The following is an 18,247-nucleotide window of genomic DNA, read 5'->3' as shown; positions in this document are numbered from 1 at the left end:
ATCCCATGTTTTATTAAAGGAGGCTAGATTACTGGTGGCAGTGATCCCATGTTTTGTTAAAGGGTGGTTGATTACTGGTGCCACTGATCCCATGTTTTATTAAAGGAGGGTATATTACTGGTGCCAGTTATCACAGGAACTGTAGGTTTATCTTGAGGAGGAATTATTTGTGAAGGTGAAATGGCTGAAATAAAAGTGAGTGAATCTCAGTGTAAATGTTTAAACTGTGAGCTCAGTGGTTTTGAAATTGTTTCACCTTGTGCTTGACAACCATCAGCACTCCACTGCTGCTTCTGGGACTACCATCTAGCCAGCTATCACATCTCTATGTCTTAACCTGATCCATATAGTCTGGTCATATGTGACATATTCATATAGCTTCAGTTATATAGGTCACTGTCATTCTGATGTATATTTTATGGATTCAAATTTCTTTAGTTGCTTCATAATGCTTTTCTTTTTTTGTTTTTATACTTTATTCTAAGCAGAGATGGATAATTTGTGTCTTTTGGTGTCGGAGAGGTGGTGGATGGATGGTTTAGTTAAGTTTTTAACTGAGCCAGAAACTTTGTTTCATGTGTATGTTTGTAAATAGTTTGGGGTTTTTGCAAGTAGTGCTTATTACATGTTCTGCATCCATAATAAGTAAATTTTCAGTAGAGTTCATGTCAACATGGAGGAAAGGTCTTTCAGAAAGTAACAACATACATATTATAGTCAATGGGTTATAAACGTTTATCATTAAATATTAATGGTTTGAACTATAATGTCAAAAGAGCTGATTTGCTTAAATATATCAAAATGCATAAAGCCCAGATCATCTTTTTACAGGAAACCCATCTATTAAAAAAGATCTACAAAAATACTCATTTAATGGCTATACCATTCTGGCTGATTCATGTTTTAAGAGTAAGAGAAAGGGCACTCTTCTATGGAAAAATACTGATACTATGTCAAGATTTATAGATGCAATTTCAGATAAAGATGGGATGCTAAGCATGGTTATTATGGAAATCAATAGGAAGTATTATACTTTGATTAATACATACTGGATACCAGGACTAAGTACTAAATATGTTGACAAAAATATCTGGTCTTGATTGCTTTAAATGCAGAAGGGGAAATTATAGCAGCAGGTTTTTTTAACTGCCTATTATCAGGTAATACTTCTAAAAATGGTAAAATAAAACTAACATCTCAAGCCAAGACGTTAAATGACTGTACAAACCAGATGAACCTTAAAAATATACATGGTCTAACAGAACATTATTCCTTATTCTATACTCACTATTCATATTGGTTTGGTACACAAACAAACATTGATAAGGTATTTGTATCAAATAATATGTACTCTAAAATAAGTGGCATATCTATAATGTCTTGTCCACTTTCAGACCATAATGCTATAAACTTTACATTATCTATGCATACAGATGATTTAAGATTTCTGCAGAGAATTCCTGCTTACATAACTAAGTTAAAAGACTTTATCAAATGGATAATGAAAGAAATAGACATGTTTATGGAAACAAATGATAATGGTGAAGTGACTGATACTATACTATGGGACACCTTTAAAGTTTATATATATATGGTAGAATAAAATCTTGTTACCTTAAAAAAGGAGAGAGTGGGACAAAGAACTTTTAGACTTACAAAAAAACATAGACAAGATAAAAATGGATGCAAAACCAAATAAAGTAGCACATAACGAAATTACTAAGTTAAATCAAAAATACTTAGAACTTCTGAATCATAAGGTAGCCATAAACCTGGAAAATTGAAATTACAATCTTATGCTGTAAATCCCAAATATCTACATAAAATAGTGGTAAGATCCCAAAAAATAAACAATCAAAATCTTGTTAATGAGATTAAATATAAAAATGATGGTTCAGTTAAGAGTACATCTAACTTAATGGGCATATTAGAAGTGTTCAAAAACTACTATAAATATATAAATAATAACCACTTTTGGAGACAGACAATGTAATAAATACCTTTATTCAAGAAAATATAACTAGTAAGTTGTCGATGCAACAAAATAACATATTAAATAAACAAATAACACTAACAGACGTGAAAGAGCAAATAAAAAAATTAAAAGATAATAAAGCTCCAGGACTAGATATAATAATTCCTGAACTATGTAAGATTTTTCCTGAATATATAATAAAGAAAATGATGAGTGCCTTTACTATGGTTAAGCAAAAATGTATAACACCCCCATCATGGAAATATTCAATTATCTCCCCCATATTAAAACAAGGTAAGGATCCCAAATCTTGTGATTCATATAGGCCACTTCCATTGCTAAACACTGATTTTCATGACAATATTAGCTAATAGGATAAAGAAAATATTACCTAATCTAATACAGAATAATAAGACAGGGTTCATTCTTCATAAGTGCAAGATAACATTATTAAATTACTATCATTAATAGACATAGCATGCAAATATAAAAAACAATTATCAGCCTAGACATAGAAAAGCCTTTTGATTCTATTAGTTTTATCTACAAAGAATCCTGGTTGGTTTTGAATTCTCTTCAGATTTTGTCATCTTATTAATGAAAATTTATAGTGGGTCACAAGCTTATGTGAAAATCGGATCATGTCTATCCTCACTACTAGAAATACTTAAGGGAATTAGACAAGGTTGTCCTTTGTCACCATTATTGTTTGCTCTTTCAATGGAACCTTTTGCTACATATATCAGAAACAAGCAACATATAAAAGGCTTTCAAGTTAATGACTATTGTCCTAAGATACAATTATTTGCTGATGATATGCTGTTAATGTTGGGTGATATTGATGGTTCCTCGCATTATGTTATAAATGCCTTGAGCAAGTTTAAAAGAATTTCAGGGCTTAAATGTAATCATAATAAATCCAAAACATTACTAATTAACAAAAAGATCAACAAAAACCTAAGAGAGAATAACCTGTTTAATTGGGAGAATGATGTATTAGAATATTTGGCTGTTAGTATAAAGAGTTCATGGAAAGAGTCTGTTAAACTAAACTACAATAATTTAATTACCACCGTTAGTGAACTAATCAAAAGATAGAATAAAATGTTCTTAACAATAGAGGATAGGCTTTCTTTAATTAAAATGATAATTTTTTTACCTAAAATTTTGTTTTATATACAGTCATTGATACCATCTCTCCCAAAAACTTATGTAAAAAATTAAATTCCATGCTACTTAAATTTTTATGGTTCCCCTTAAAACCTAGGATTGCATATAAATGGCACATTAGAGCTTGGAACAGTAATGGGATAGCATTCCCTAGCTTAGATCTTTATTCCAAATCAGTTAGAATTAATGTGTTGTGGCAGTTTTCTTCTGACATTTCAATAAATTGGACTTTTAATTCTGGTGATACCATCCTTTCACCGAAGCCTTCATTTAACCAGAAAATGTGTAGTGGCAGTTTTCTACATATTTTCATATTTGCTGAACAGCTATCTTGTGGTTCGTTCACTACGACTGGTACTTTTTGTTTGTTTGTGCTTTTTTACCAGGCGTACTCCATTTTTTCTTGTTAATTAATGTAATATTACATTGAATCACATCTACCTATATATATGGCTGGAAAATAATACATGAGATTCATATAACTAATATCAGAACTATAGAAATTCAATTTAAGGAACAATATGGAGTAAGTAGAGTTCATTGGCTTTTACGTGAATTTTGTTTATTTAATAAGAAGGTTGATCATTTTTCTTATGGCATTAATCAAATATGTAATAACTTTAAAAATATTATTGATTGTAATTACAACATTAAACAATTCCTGTTTCTTATATTCCGTATAGCATACTCCCCTGATTGCTAAACTCTTTGAACATCAATGCAATACAAAAATTAAAGGAAAATAACTTGATATTCTGGCATCAGTTTATTGAAAATAAGAGTATTAAACCACTAAATTCTCTTTCATGTAGTTTTGATAATAGTCAAGACAGTTGGTTGTGTATACAATCATTACGGCAGTTTATAGAAAACAAAATGAGAGTATCAATCAACCTAGAGACTGAATCTATACCTAGTTTGATCCAGCTTTTTATTAGGTGTCTTGAAAAGACAGATGATCAAAAATTAAGTATCTCACCTATCTATAAGATACTAAGAGAAGACATACTAAAGTTTGACTCAGATTTTTGGAATTACTATGTAAAGATTAATGGAGAGCAAATGTCTGATTAATCCAAAACATTTTATTGAAATCTACATATGGTACCTCTTCTTCATTATATTGGAGATTGTATACATGGAAATTTATGAATAGGAGTTTCTATACTCCACAAAAAGTAAATCTTATACTCAAAAACAGTGAAAGTAAATGTAGGAAATGTGATGAATTACTAGAGGCCAACTGGGTTCACATGTTCATTGAATGTAGAAATGTTGTTCAGTACTGGAAAGACTTTGTAAATGCTTTATGGTCTGACAACTGCCTTATTTCTAACTCATTAATCATATTCAATGTTCCTATACCTAATGTAATACCTAAATCTTAGATTCAGTTACTCTGGTCAGTTCTTGCAATTGCCAGACAAGTTATTGCTTTGAACTGGAAAAGTAAACAAGATTTGATGTTTAAAGATTTTATTAATTTAGCAAAAGTTGTTTGTAAAAAAGAACTGCAAACCATTTGTTATACAACTCATAACATTACTCATAAAAAAATAGCATGGCAAAAATGGAAAACCTTTTGAACAAATACTGATAACTTCTCATGGATAAAATTATTGTGTCTCATGGATAAATGTAAATATTGTAAACAGTTTTGTTATTATTTTATTGTATTTGTTATATGTACATTTGTGTATGTTTATAATGAAAACAAAATAAAAATGTTTTTGAAAAAAAAATCCAGATGCAAGTGCTTTTTCACTGGTCATATCACCTAACTCCTTCATCACATATGTCACATTTACTTTGACCCTTAGCTCTCCTCTCATATTTTGTACTAAAATTAACCCAGATTTGTTTTTCTACTTTGTTAATAATATTTGCATTTGGTTTCAATTGTGTATGGAATGTTTGCCTTCTGTGATTCATGTTTGTGAATTTGTTCTGTTTTATTTTTCTCTGAATTTTTTTATCCTGGCTATGCCTGCAAATGGTTTATTGTGATCCGTATACTACCCCAGTTCGGAACCTAACTGGTTTTATCTAATGTTGTGCATCTGTTATATCTTGGGCATTCTTTGTTCATGAAATAAGTTTTGCTCTAAAAAACTTTTCATCTAATCTTCTTGTGGGTGAGCTGAATCAGAGGCATAGCCAAGATTTTTGGAATTGTAAAACAGCTTCCAGATGCCAGCCTCCTCCAGCTGTACTTCTTTCCTCAGTAGTGCATGTTTCTGGGAGCTTACTTTTTTAATATTGTGGGGGAAAAAACTCCTGAAATGAGACACTATGTAGAAAAAGAAATCAGGATGTCTTAAGTTTAAATTCCAGGTTATATCATTGTAGAAAATCAGTTATTCCCCAAGAAAATGTATGTTGTGGCATAAGTGACATATGCCTAGATTACACCCTTGAACTGAGTACCAGGATCCTAGATCAAAAAAACAAATTCTCTTAGTTATTGTTTAAACCTGAGTCAGTGCATTTGGCATGTGGCCGAGGTTGTGTTGTCAGGGTTTTGTTGTCGAATGTCATCAGATCATATTATAGGGACATCTGTGGAGAAGCAAAGGAAAGGTTTCCGTACATATGCTCGAGGTGAAATTGCTCAAGTGTGTTCAGCACACAGGGAAGAAAAGGGTGAATGGCATAACACCAAATATTCTTTCCCATAAGAAATCATTACAAGTGCTATTTCTAATTGTGCATTGGCAATGACTCATTTCTTTAGGGAGATTTCTCCCTTCTTCAAGTTGGTGTGTCCACGGAGTTGGTATATATTAGTCCGGGAGGGGGGCTTGCACTCAACATTGGAAGGTGCAGGGGGGATGAAATAAAGGAGTTTTTTTTACCCTTTTGCTTTTTGGGTCTTTTTTTCCTGCTTTTGTAATGTTGACTTTCAGAAAGACGTCATTTCATAGTAGAACCAAAGAGAAGAGTCTTGTGAAAGCCGTAGGTTTGCTCTCTCTGGATAGACTGCTTTGTGCTGTGGTGCCATAATAAGGCTGGTGAACTGCTGCAGTACAATCTGTAAAACAGTGGTGGCAACTTATACAGTCTGAATAAAGGAGTATATGTCTTTTTATTGAACCTTGTTACATTGAAATACTAATCACTGAAAAAATTAATTTTGTAGAATCGTGTTTCTTGGAAGATTTTCATACAGAGCAGATGTATAATTTTTTATTATCATTTTATTTTAGTATTTGTTTTTTTTGTTTTGTTTTGTTTTTTTTGCAGTTGGTCAAATTCCCCTGCACCTCCACACCCTATCTAATTCCATAGTTCACATTCACACAATCATGGGAAAACACTAAAAGAATCATGTACACAGTGAAACACTGCTTGAGCACAAGCACAAACCACACCAGCAGTGATTGTCCATACACTTCTACTGTTCTATATAAATTGTGATTCAACAGAATGTGTCTTCAACATTTTTTTAGTGATTTGTGATTCAACAAAATGAGATTCCGCGAAATGCAGGCCCCCACCATGTTTTAAATATATATATGTTGAATTATAGAAAAGCCTGCACACCCTCAAAGAAGATATGACTGTGAGTGCACAGACCATGTAATGATTCCATTGTGATGATAGTCTTTAATTGCTATGCCCCAGGCTTGTTTTATAATTCTAAGTTTCAAACACCCAAAAAAAAAAAACACAGCTTTAAGGTCTACCCTGATTAACTGTACTGAGAGAGTCCTGTGGTGAGAAATAACAACTTGCTGAATAATTTCTTAGTAATCTTACTTTTTCCTCAATACCTTGTACTGTTTTAACCAGCCTTTCTGTTCAGGACCTAAGACATACAAACTGTCTGCTTCTTACCAGCCTGAATTTTTCAATAAAACAAACACTTGTTCTTTGCAGTTATCCTTATCATTTACCTGTTTTTTTTTTCTTTTTGTATGCATTTGTTTATGATTTTATTCTTTAAGTTTTACAGGTTGGCTATAGTTTTCCCTTAGTCTTAAATACGGTCACAGTTATCTTAATGTTGTACATGCAGGCAATACACATACACTCCAGCATTATGCCATCTACTAGTTAGTGTTAGTATATGGCAGCCTAGTCTATTAACAAGTTTTTTACTGGCCATGCATAACAATGGGTCCCATGCAAAACACAAAGGTGATAAACACAGAGTTTTCTATTATCTCTGATCATGATCTAATATAAAATGGACCAATTTCAGCCTCTGAAAAAGCATAATATAGCACACACACAACAGTCATAATAAATGACACAAAAAGTGAAATACTGATCTAGTTAAACAAGCGTCCACACCAGGACATACAAAATAAAGTACTTTGTTCATGTGGGTGTTGACCATAACTGGGTATTACGGTCTTAGTAGCATTAATGAATTAATACTAATTCATATAAGTAACCAAATTACAATTGTATCAAAATGTGATGGGTAGAAATCAGTATAAATGGCAAAAAGGATGTGTTAAACAAGCATTGCAGTGGATGAAAAACAGCTTTTAGCAGGAGAACATGAAGTTAGGAACTGTAGTACTCATTCATTCATTCTTTACTTTACATGTGTTAAATTGTAGTACCGTACAGGGCAAAGTTAGCACAAGCAGTCTCTTCATAAGATGCATGTGCACTGTACTCCAGGGCATTCCACCCCCAACACACTGAAGTATAGCATTTATGTGGGGGATTAGTCACTCTATGGGAAACAGTTTTGGCTGTGGCTATGGTTTGGCATCATATGGAATTCAAAGATACCAGACAGGTGATCTTAAGACATGAATGTGACATCATTTAATCTGTCATCTTTAGAACCCTTTACCGTATGTTAAACAGCTTGATTTTCATGTAACATTAGGTACAACTTTGTTATGTGTGCAGTGACATCACAGAAGAGGAGTAAAGGAGTCAGAAGAAGATTCATCAGTCTGCATGACATCACTGTGTCTCAAATACCCAATATCAGTTGGCCCTGAATGTATAATGTAGATTTTATATCTGGGGTAGAGATGGCATCCTTCTCTGTCCTTTCTGTCTGAAAATGTGATTCTCTGGAAGTCACAAAACTTGCAAATGATTCCATTATGACGGTTGATCAGTTTTGGTGGTCTGTATACAGAAAGGGATAATTAGCCAAGAATGAAGGTGATCCATGCAATATGCAAATATTAATGTACAATTTAAAATGTTAAACATGATTTGTGATAGTTGTTGAAATAAAGGTATCTGTGTGCTTGCCAAATATACTTATACTAACTACCCACTATACATTTTAGTCACACTTCTGTTTATAAAAAAATTAAAATATAAACATTTAAAGTTCAAAGGGCTGCACTTGTACAGTAAGCAAAGAAGGTTGCCAAGACTAAAATAACTATGATGCTCAGTGTTAGACTACTATGGACAATGTTACCAAGAGCAGTAACTAGCTTAGCTTACTGGGAATCAAACATCCAGTGAGAAGGCTACCAAGGGCATAGTAACAAGAATGCTGTAGTTTAAACAGATTGATAATGCTACCAAAAACATGGTAACATGTATGCAGTGGGTGAAGCATGCAGTGATAGAAGTCATGTTATCTCCTCCTGACTGTAACTATTTAGTGGCCCTTAATCAAAAAATGCTAGCAATTCCAGAAACAGCGTTATGTTGTATAAAGACTGAGAGCACTTCAGCTGTGAAAAGGTTTCACTTGCAGCCTGTTATGTTTCTTTTGTTTGACTTCTGTTTCTTTAGCATCACATCTAGTAAAAGGCACATTTTTTCACATTTTCACATTTTCACGGTATCTTATCATGATTTTGAAATACACACGGTATCTTATCATGATTTTGAAATACACAAACACACACACACACACCAGAGAATGAAGGTAAAAAGCAGGTACAGTGGATATAAAAAGTGTACACACCCCTGTTAAAATGCCAGGTTTTTGTGATATAAAAAAATGAGACCACAATAAATAATTTCAAAACTTTTCCCACCTTTAATGTGACCTATAACCTGTACAATCCAACTGAAAAACATACAAATCTGTTAGGGGAAAAATATAAAAAATAAAAAAGTACAGTAAGCTGGTTGCATAAGTGTGCACACCCTTAAACTAATACTTTGTTGAAGCACCTTTTGATTTAATTACAGCATTCGGTCTTCTTGGTTACAAACCTGCCATCAATTAAAGAGACTCTGATTAACCCCAAATAAAGTTCAGCTGTCCTAGTAGTATTTTCCTTACATTTACTCAGTTGCCTGCTACAGCAAAAGCCATGGTTCACAGAGAGCTTACAAAGCATCAAAGGGATAGGAGAAGGGTACAAAAAATTTTCCACAGCATTGGATATACCATGGAACACAGTGAAGACAGTCATCAAAAAGTGGAGAAAATATGGGACAACAGTGATGTTGCAAAGAACTGGATGTCCCTCCAAAACTGATGAAAAGACAAGACGAAAACTGGTCAGGGAGGCTGCCAAGAGACCTACAGCAACACTGAAGGAGCTGCAGGAATTTCTGACAAGTACTGGTTGTGTACTACATGTGACAACAATCTCCCTTATTCTCCATATGTCTGGACTATGGAGAAGGGTTGCAAGACGAAAGCCTTTTCTTACACAGAAAAACATCTGGGCCCGGCTAAAATTTGCAAAACAATACATCAAGTTGCCCAAAAGCATATGGGAAAATGTGTTATGGTCTGATGAGACCAAGGTTGAACTTTTTGGCCACAAATACCAAAAGGAACGTTTGGCGCAAAAACAACGCTTCTCCTCACCAAAAGAACACCATCCCCACGGTGAAGCATGATGGTGACAATATCATGCTTTGGGGTTGCTTTTCATCAGCTGGAACTGGGGCTTTAGTCAAGTTGGAGGGAATTATGAACAGTTCCAAATACCAGTCACGTTTGGCCTAAAACCTTCAGGTGTCTGCTAGAAAGATGAAGATGAAGAGGAATTTCACCTTTCAACATGACAATGACCCCAAGCATACATCCAAATCAACAAAAGAATGGCTTCACCAGAAGAAAATTAAAGTTTTGGAATGGCCCAGCCAGAACCCAGTCCTAAATCCAATAGAAAATCTGTGGGGCAACCTGAAGAGGGCTGTGTACAAGAGATACCCTCACAATCTGACAGATTTGGAGTGCTTTTGCAAGGAAGAGTGGGCAAATATTGCCAAGTCAAGATGTGCAATGCTGATCGACTCCTGCCCAAGAAGACTGAATACTGTAATTAAATCAAAAGTATTAGTTTAAGGGTGTGCACACTTATGCAACCAGCTTATTTTTTATATTTTGTTATTTTACAGTTTGTTATTTTTTATATTTTTCCCCTAACAGGTTTGTTTGTTTTTCAATTGAATTGTACAGGTTATAGGTCACATTAAAGGTGGGAAAAGTTTTTAAATGATTTATTGTGGTCTAATTTTTTTTATATCACAAAAACCTGGCATTTTAACAGGGGTGTGTACACTTTTTATATCCACTGTATCTCAGCTATGAATGTGATTTCCATTATGTTACAAGGAGACTTAATTTGACAGGGGAAGTAAGGATAAACTAGAGTTGTATTCTGGATGGCCTGTGGTTTAGTCCGGGATTGTATACTTTTTTCTCTCTATTTTTATTGTACACATTGTTATTGCATATGCCATATAAACTGATAATTTATTCTATAAACTGATAATTTATTCTATAATTTTTTAAGTTGTATATTTTACACTTAGTGCATGTAATCTAAGATTTGATGCAGAAGCTTTAATGCCAAAGGTTTCCACATCACATTTAGCTTGAGTTATTCAGAGACCATTTTTCCACTACTGCACTACACTGGCAGTGGCCATTGCACAGAGCAGTCTTTTGGGTGAAGCAGCATGCAAATGCAGCAGTACAGGGGAGTAACTACTGCAGATTTAGCATTAGTGAGGTGTGTGTGTGTGTGTGTGTGTATTTTTGTGTTTGTCTGTGGGAGGTGCCTGTGTTACTACAGTGTGTGAGCTTTTAGGGAGAATGCTAATGCAGTCTGGTCTAATAGCTTAGTGGGCAATTTAGAGACATGGTAATTTGCTGCTAATGAGGTATTCCTTGGTGCAGCCTTACCTGATATCCAAATCAGAGATTTTTGTTGTTGAGCTAACTGGCAGACCCACATTAGCCAATTAGGGTGGACAGCACAAGTCTAAATCCCAGCTATATGTTGCCATCTTTATATTGTTATAAACTTTATTTATTCATTCATTCATTTATTTATGTATTTATTTATTTATTTTGCCTTTTTGGTTGTGGTTGAAAAGGGCCCACCCAGTCAACAAAGGAAAAATAAATAAATAAAATAAAATGCGTGTTTCACTTGTTTGTGTTCTAGGTGAACAGCAATGACCTTAGGATCATCACTGCTTTTATTTGTCTTTGTAGTATAACTGATTGCATTGCACACTTAGACTTCTGTTATTGATGGTCTTGGCTCATGCATTAGCTGAGCAGTTAATTGAGTCATTTTATTTGTCTTGCAATAATTATACATTATCTGTATTCTTAGAACTGTAAAATGTTTTCATTATTTTAATTTTTTTTTTATTTCAGGTGACTGTTGGTACCATATTCTGTCCCCTTTAAAGCAAAAGTTAAAACAATTGTCAGTGGGACGCACAACAGTATGTGCAGTGGATGAAAGCTGTAAGTAAAACATCAGTACTTTAAATATTACTTCCACATTATTTGGTGAAGAGTTATAAATATTATTTAAGCAAAAGTAAATGGGATGAGTTAGACAGGAGTAAAAAGAAAACTAGATTTGAGTTTGTCAACAAACAGTCCAGTAAATTGGCTATTAGTAGTGCCCAGATTTTGTGGTCTAGTTTGTGATCAACACCCTAACAAAGCAGTATTGTTTTATAATTTTCTTTAGTTAAGGTCTTAGTGGGAAAACATTTGTGGATATATATTTTTTTTATTATTTTCGCCTTCCTGTTGCTCACCATATTCATGGGCAAGCCATTTGGATCATTGTTAAGGTGTTGGATGTTACAATGCCTTCAGATTGAGCTCCCTATAATTCCAGAATAGTTTCTGCATTAGGATTACTTTTTTTTGCTCTCCTGCAGGGCTGAGCCTGATGACTCCTGTACCTGTACCCAAGTGTATCATTCAGTCATAGTGCAGGGGGAGAGCACTCTGACCCATTCATTCTTGCTTGGGAATCCCCACTGATCTTAGCTGCTCACTGCAAGAGTTGGTTTCAGGGTGGCATATCCTCTCCCCCAGCAGAGCACCCCCCCTCCACTGTGGTAGCGCTTCTGAGTTCCACTGTAGCTGCCCTCCAAGAGTTCCCCTTAGCTCATAATGCAGTTCACATGGTAGTGCTTGTTTGGTATACCTAGGGCTCCATGAGGTAGACACCTAGTGCTCCCATTAGGTGTCACCATGTGGCTTTCCAGAGCCACTGCCCTCCCCCCAGGATGAGCAAGCAGGCAGCAGCTGCTCACTCCCATTCCCCCATTCAGAGAGAGAGAGAGAGAAAACCTTGCACTTGTGAATACTGCCACACCCAAAAGCAGGACTTTCCATGATCACTGCAAATGCACTTCAACAACATGTTATCAATATCATTATTGTCTATTTTCTATGTATCTGAATCACATGGTGCTATTGCTAGTGCTAATCAGCACTTTCATGTGATAACTTCTGGCGGCCCATACATCACTTTGGCATAGTGACCCACCCTCATTCATTCCTCTACTCACAAATACACATACACACACACACACACACACACACACACACACACACACACACACACACACACACACACACACACACACACAGTGACCCACACTCATTCATTCTCCTACTCACACATACATAGAGACATTCAGACACACACAGATATGCAGATAGGCTGTCATATGTCTTACCTGTGTGTGAGTTTACGAAACATCCTTGATGTATCCTTTTATTTTTCCCTGACCCTTGTAAATCATTGATGATTACAGTCAGTCACTAATGCCCAACATTAGTTTCATTCCGCTCACTATTGAAATGTTGGAAATTTATGCTAAGTCCCAACATGCCAAAAAAATAGTCGTTAATGCCAGAGATTAAAGTTCCATTCATCTCCCTATTGAAATGTTAGGACTTGAAATGCCAAGTCCCGACATGCTGAAAAAAACAACAGATTGAAAATCTAAGTGAAAAGCAAATATTGAACATCACTATTCCCCTTTACATTTTTTTCAGGATGGGCATACCCTCCCCCGACCCACACCCCTGGAACTTATGTATTCCAACTCTGAGATTGACCATACCTCAGAGAAAATAGAATATTCTGAGAATAGAAATCTTGAGCTTTGTATATGTAAGTCTGAATTTTTGGCAAGTCAGTCTCAACATTGCGGGACTCTCTGAAGCAGGTCCAAATTTTTCAAATGGCTACCATTTTATTTTCTTCTTGTTCAGAAACTGCATCATGATGCTAGATCTGTTGCTTTATTAACTTTTGAGTGACTCCAAATAATAATTAAAAATGCTGTCCATTGCATTCTGTTGTTTCTCATGGCTTTGTCTTAAGCACACTCATTTAGAGGTATAGCAGCTCCCCACAGACACAATCCATCCATCACAACTGTCCCTGATTTTACAGAATGCCCTTGATTTATCCTCATATACTTGCTTTATTCCTCGGAACTAACAAGTTGTTAGTGTCAGTTAGTAATGCCAGACATTATAGTAATGCCAGACATTATAGTTTCATACTTATTACTGTTAAGAAAATACATCAGGATGCAAGTTCTCTTAGTTTACTAAATCCTTAGTGTAAAGGACCAAAGCTATAACTTGTTGATGAGCTGTTTTCTCTTTCAAGGGTACGCATTTTGAAGCTTTTCCACTTTTTCTATTAATTTATTTTAAGTGTCCCTGGTGGTTAGTGTGAGTGTAGAGGACAAAAGCTATTTTTGGGACTTCCAAGATGGCTACACATTGAGTAACAGCTTAAGTCTAGCTCTCCCATAGTGAAAACAGAAACTTAGCAGAGAAAGCCAGTGGACCTAGATTTCTGGGTAAATTTTAGTAACCGGGTAGTAGGTGCACTGCCTGGATGCCAGGAAAAAAGAAATACAGAAGACCTAAAGGAAAAGTCAGCTACAAAAGGCGACAAAAAAACACTGACTAGGAAACATACTGCAGCTGTTCAGCAAAAAGCAGTGCAAGCTCCAGACATGACTTCTAGTGACCTAGAGCAAAGTATAAGGCAACTGCACACATACCTCATTAAAATAAATGAAACAGTGATGGAGTATATCAACTCAAACAATAAAAAGCTGGAAAAAATGGAAGAAGCTTTAAACAGATATTCAGATAAGGTGATAAAACTGCAAAACTCACATGTCGCAGTGAAGAAAAAGTTAGCTGAATATGAGATTTCACAAGAAGAGATGTTTCAAAAATAATAAAAGACAGAACACTTAGGGAAAACCTGAGATTTTCTGTTGTTCCATAGAAGCTGAAAGGAACAGACTAGTACTACTTTTATGAAAGCACAAATAATCAACTGGACTAGTATTTCACAACAGGAATTGTTAATTGAAAGGGAATATTGTATGTGTGTTCCAAACCTGGCTATGAGAAAACCACCTAGACCTTTCATAGTAAAGATGCAATTTTACCTGCAGAAGGAGTTGATTCTGACAAAGCTGTGGCAGAAGGACAAAGTACTAAAAGTGGGAGACAGCAGTGTGTTTGTGATGAATGATTACTAACTGTACACCAGGCAGAAGAGGAATGCATTTATTCCATTTGTAAAGAAACTGAAAACACTGTTATCTGTGTTAGCATGTCTGGCAGAAGATTTGTGTATATTCTCAGATTAACTTGCATGCCAGCATGTCAAATTGTGGAAATGTGAATACGTTTTTAAAATGTTGAGTATCTCCCTGTGTATTCAGAATGTTTAAAAAAATCTGTTAGTGTTTTAATACATTTCTAATTGTGCATGTTTGAGAGGGAGATTCTAAAATACAAACTGTGGAGAATCAGCTAAGCAATGGTGATGTTATTAGAATGTTTCTGATTGCTAGGTGATTATTTGAACAGCTAGGTGATTATTTGAACAGCTGATTGACAGGAAAATAACTTTTTCAAACAACCGACTGTTATTTTTAAAATAAGACAGTTGAGACTGTTAACCTGGACTATGTAAAGAGACTGCTGTAGTCAATTACAGTGCTGGGCAGTTTGTGAAGAGCAGCAGTTAGTGAAGAGTTCTTGTCAGTGGATACCAACAAACAAGAACTCACCAAAAATTGTAAGCCTGCCTTTGCCTTGCTGTTATGTTTTAGATTAGATCAGGGACAGTATTCTCTAGTTAGATTAGGAAAGTTTAGTTATGTAGATAGTTTTTGTAAAATGATGGACTTCTATCCTACAGTTTAATTTTACATTCCTGGTGATTGAATTCTGGTGCTTATTGAAAGTTATTGATTTACCTTCTTGTAATCATTTTACTTATTATTAACATTAAATTAACATTAAATGTTTTTTATTGCTTTACATTATGACTGGACAATCAATGTGTTCTTTAGAGATTAGAGAGTGTTTGTACCTGTTTGATACTCCCCAGGTCACCTTGAATGCCTTGTCGTTTCTAGTCATAGCTATCATCAGTACCTGGGAAACTACTAATCCAAGTGAACAGTTATGAATTAAATGTTTCAAGTGTAACCAGAGGGGACACATAGTAGCCAAATATCCATCGAAGCAGGGTGAGAAACAGAAATCGAGAGAGCCAGTTAGTGTGGATGACAAACTGCCAGTGGTAAATTGTTTAGAAACAACTGGGGTGCCAAATTACCACCAAAATATATATCTTATCTTAGTAGATGGTAAACAGGTAACTGCTAAGAGGGACACAGCTTCTGATATAACCATTGTGAGGCCTACAGTAGTTAGAGAAGAGCAGTACTTGCTTGGGCAGTCCACTCCAGACAGAGCATTGGGAGGGAGCCTGTTCTAAATACCTCTGGTTAGGGCTCATTTTGACTGGGAGGGTGGAAGGGTATTCAAGCAAGTAGGTGTGTTTGATGATATTCCTGCAGATGTCTGGTCTGTAAAGCTATGGAGCGTATTATCATGGAACTCATAAACAAAGACATTGGGAGCCTCCAGACACTGGACCCTACCCAATTCGGCTTTGTTAAGGGCAGATCTTGCCTCTTAAATCTAGTTGATTTCTTTGAAACAGTTACCAAAGCCATAGATGAAGGCAAGGTAGTCCACACAGCCTACCTGGACCTTGCAGAAGCCTTTGACACAATACCCCACTCGGGCATCATAAATAAGCTTACCAGCTTAAATATCAACCCCTATATCACAAGATGGGTTGCAAACTGGCTCAGAGATAGAATTCACATGGTCAGAATCGCAGGTGCCATGTCCAAATCCAAACTAGTTACAAGTGGCATCCCACAGGGCTCAGTTCTGGGACCTCTCTTGTTCGGTATATACTTCTCTGAGGTTCAGGCTAACATGGGGGGATTATGGCTGACAAAGTTCGCAGATGACTGCAAACTGGGGGCCATAATCGAATCTCCAGCTGACGCAAGCATCCTCCAAAAGGGTCTCACAGAGACGGATGCTTGGTGCCAGAGCCACGGCCTCAAGCTAAATGCTAAAAGTGCATAGTCATCCCCTTTGGGAAAAACAAGATGCCCACAAATTACCACATAGGTGGTAATCCATTAAGTACGGAAGAAGTAATTAGAGATTTGGGGACCAACGTAGATAGTAATCTCTCCTTTGATAATCACGTTGCCAAAGTGGTTAGAAAGACCTTCTATATAGCCCACCTTATCACAAAAGGGTTCGCATCTAGATCAAGAGAGGTCATTGTGCCCCTCTACTCATCACTCATCAGGCCCATAATTGAATACAATGCCCCTTTTGGGATGTACCTTACCCGACACCTGCAGCAACTGGAGAGACCCCAAAAGTACCTCACCAAGAAGATCATGGATTACAAACAGATGTCCTATGCAGCTCGACTAAAGAAACTCCAGCTCTACTCAGTTGCTTACCACCTACTCAGAGGCGATCTATGCCTGATGTACAAAGCAATGTCAAACCCAGAATTAATGGACATGCTCCACCTCAAAAAATCCAAGTCCCTTAGAGCTACACGCTCCAGGGACCTAAACCTCAGCACAAAAATAAATAGGACATGCTGGAGGGACAGATTCATTTCCCAGAGGCTCCCCTCACTCTGGAATAGAATCCCAATTCAGGTTAGACATAGCCCCTCGCTGACCCTCTTCAAGCGAAATCTGGACGCGTGGATTGGAATTCGCAAATTCACCCTGGGGATCTCTTCTGTGTCCCTGCTAGACAGAGGCACAGTAAACTAATCTTAAAAGGGTACCTTCTGTGACGTACTTTACAGAGGCACAGTAGGCTAATCTAATAGGGAGGCGGAAGCCAAATACACTCTGGTTAGGCTTATAAATGCCCTAGGGCAGAAAGCCTAGTATCTACCTATGAACCTATGTGTTGGTAGGTAGTGACTTTGATGATGCAGTACCTGGTGTACATGCAGTCAGGCTTGGAAAAAAGGCATGTAGGTGTTCAAGAATTTTGGAGAGGGAGTATGGCAATAGGGTGATAGTTAGAAAGTTCTACAGAGTTTCCACCTTTGTGGATAGGTATAGTATGGAATTTTTTCCAGAGAGTAGAGACAGTGGATTCACTGATTGAGTGGTTAATGAGTTGGTGGCAGCTTTTCGGAAGAGAGGTGGCAAGTTGTCTGCAGATGGGGAACATAGTTTGAGTTTGAGTAGGTGGGTATGGGTTGTAGTGACAGAGGGCAGTTTTATAGTTGGGAGCTAGCTAGAGGTGAGGGATTTTTTAGGTTAGATGTTGGCATAAGTTTGCTGATGGTATCTACAAAATAGGTGTTAAGGATGGAGACAGTATCCTGGGGTGAATTTTTTGTCCAGGGGTTTGGTGTTGATGGATTTCTGGACTGGAGAATTTGGTTGATGGTGTTCGAGAATTTTTTGGGATTTTTAGGTTGTGTAGTAAGGGCTGTGTGGTAGAAGTTGTTTTGTCAATGTTTATGTGTTTTT

General features: G+C 36.2%; 1 protein-coding gene across 1 annotated transcript in view; it reads left to right on the top strand.

Moving 5' to 3' along the window:
* The window catches only part of TECPR1 (tectonin beta-propeller repeat containing 1), a gene marked incomplete in the record, with an annotated part of 1,181,271 nt that overhangs the window by 1,006,781 nt on the left and 156,243 nt on the right, over positions 1-18,247 (top strand). The window contains 1 exon segment of the mRNA XM_044089712.1: positions 11,718-11,810. Coding sequence (XP_043945647.1) covers positions 11,718-11,810 — 93 coding nt within the window.

Source organism: Protopterus annectens, chromosome 12.part0, assembly GCF_019279795.1.
Source record: "Protopterus annectens isolate FY-2018-M chromosome 12.part0, PAN1.0, whole genome shotgun sequence".
In the NCBI taxonomy this organism is placed as follows: Eukaryota; Metazoa; Chordata; order Ceratodontiformes; family Protopteridae; genus Protopterus; species Protopterus annectens.
This window is presented reverse-complemented; position numbering and strand designations above follow the sequence as displayed.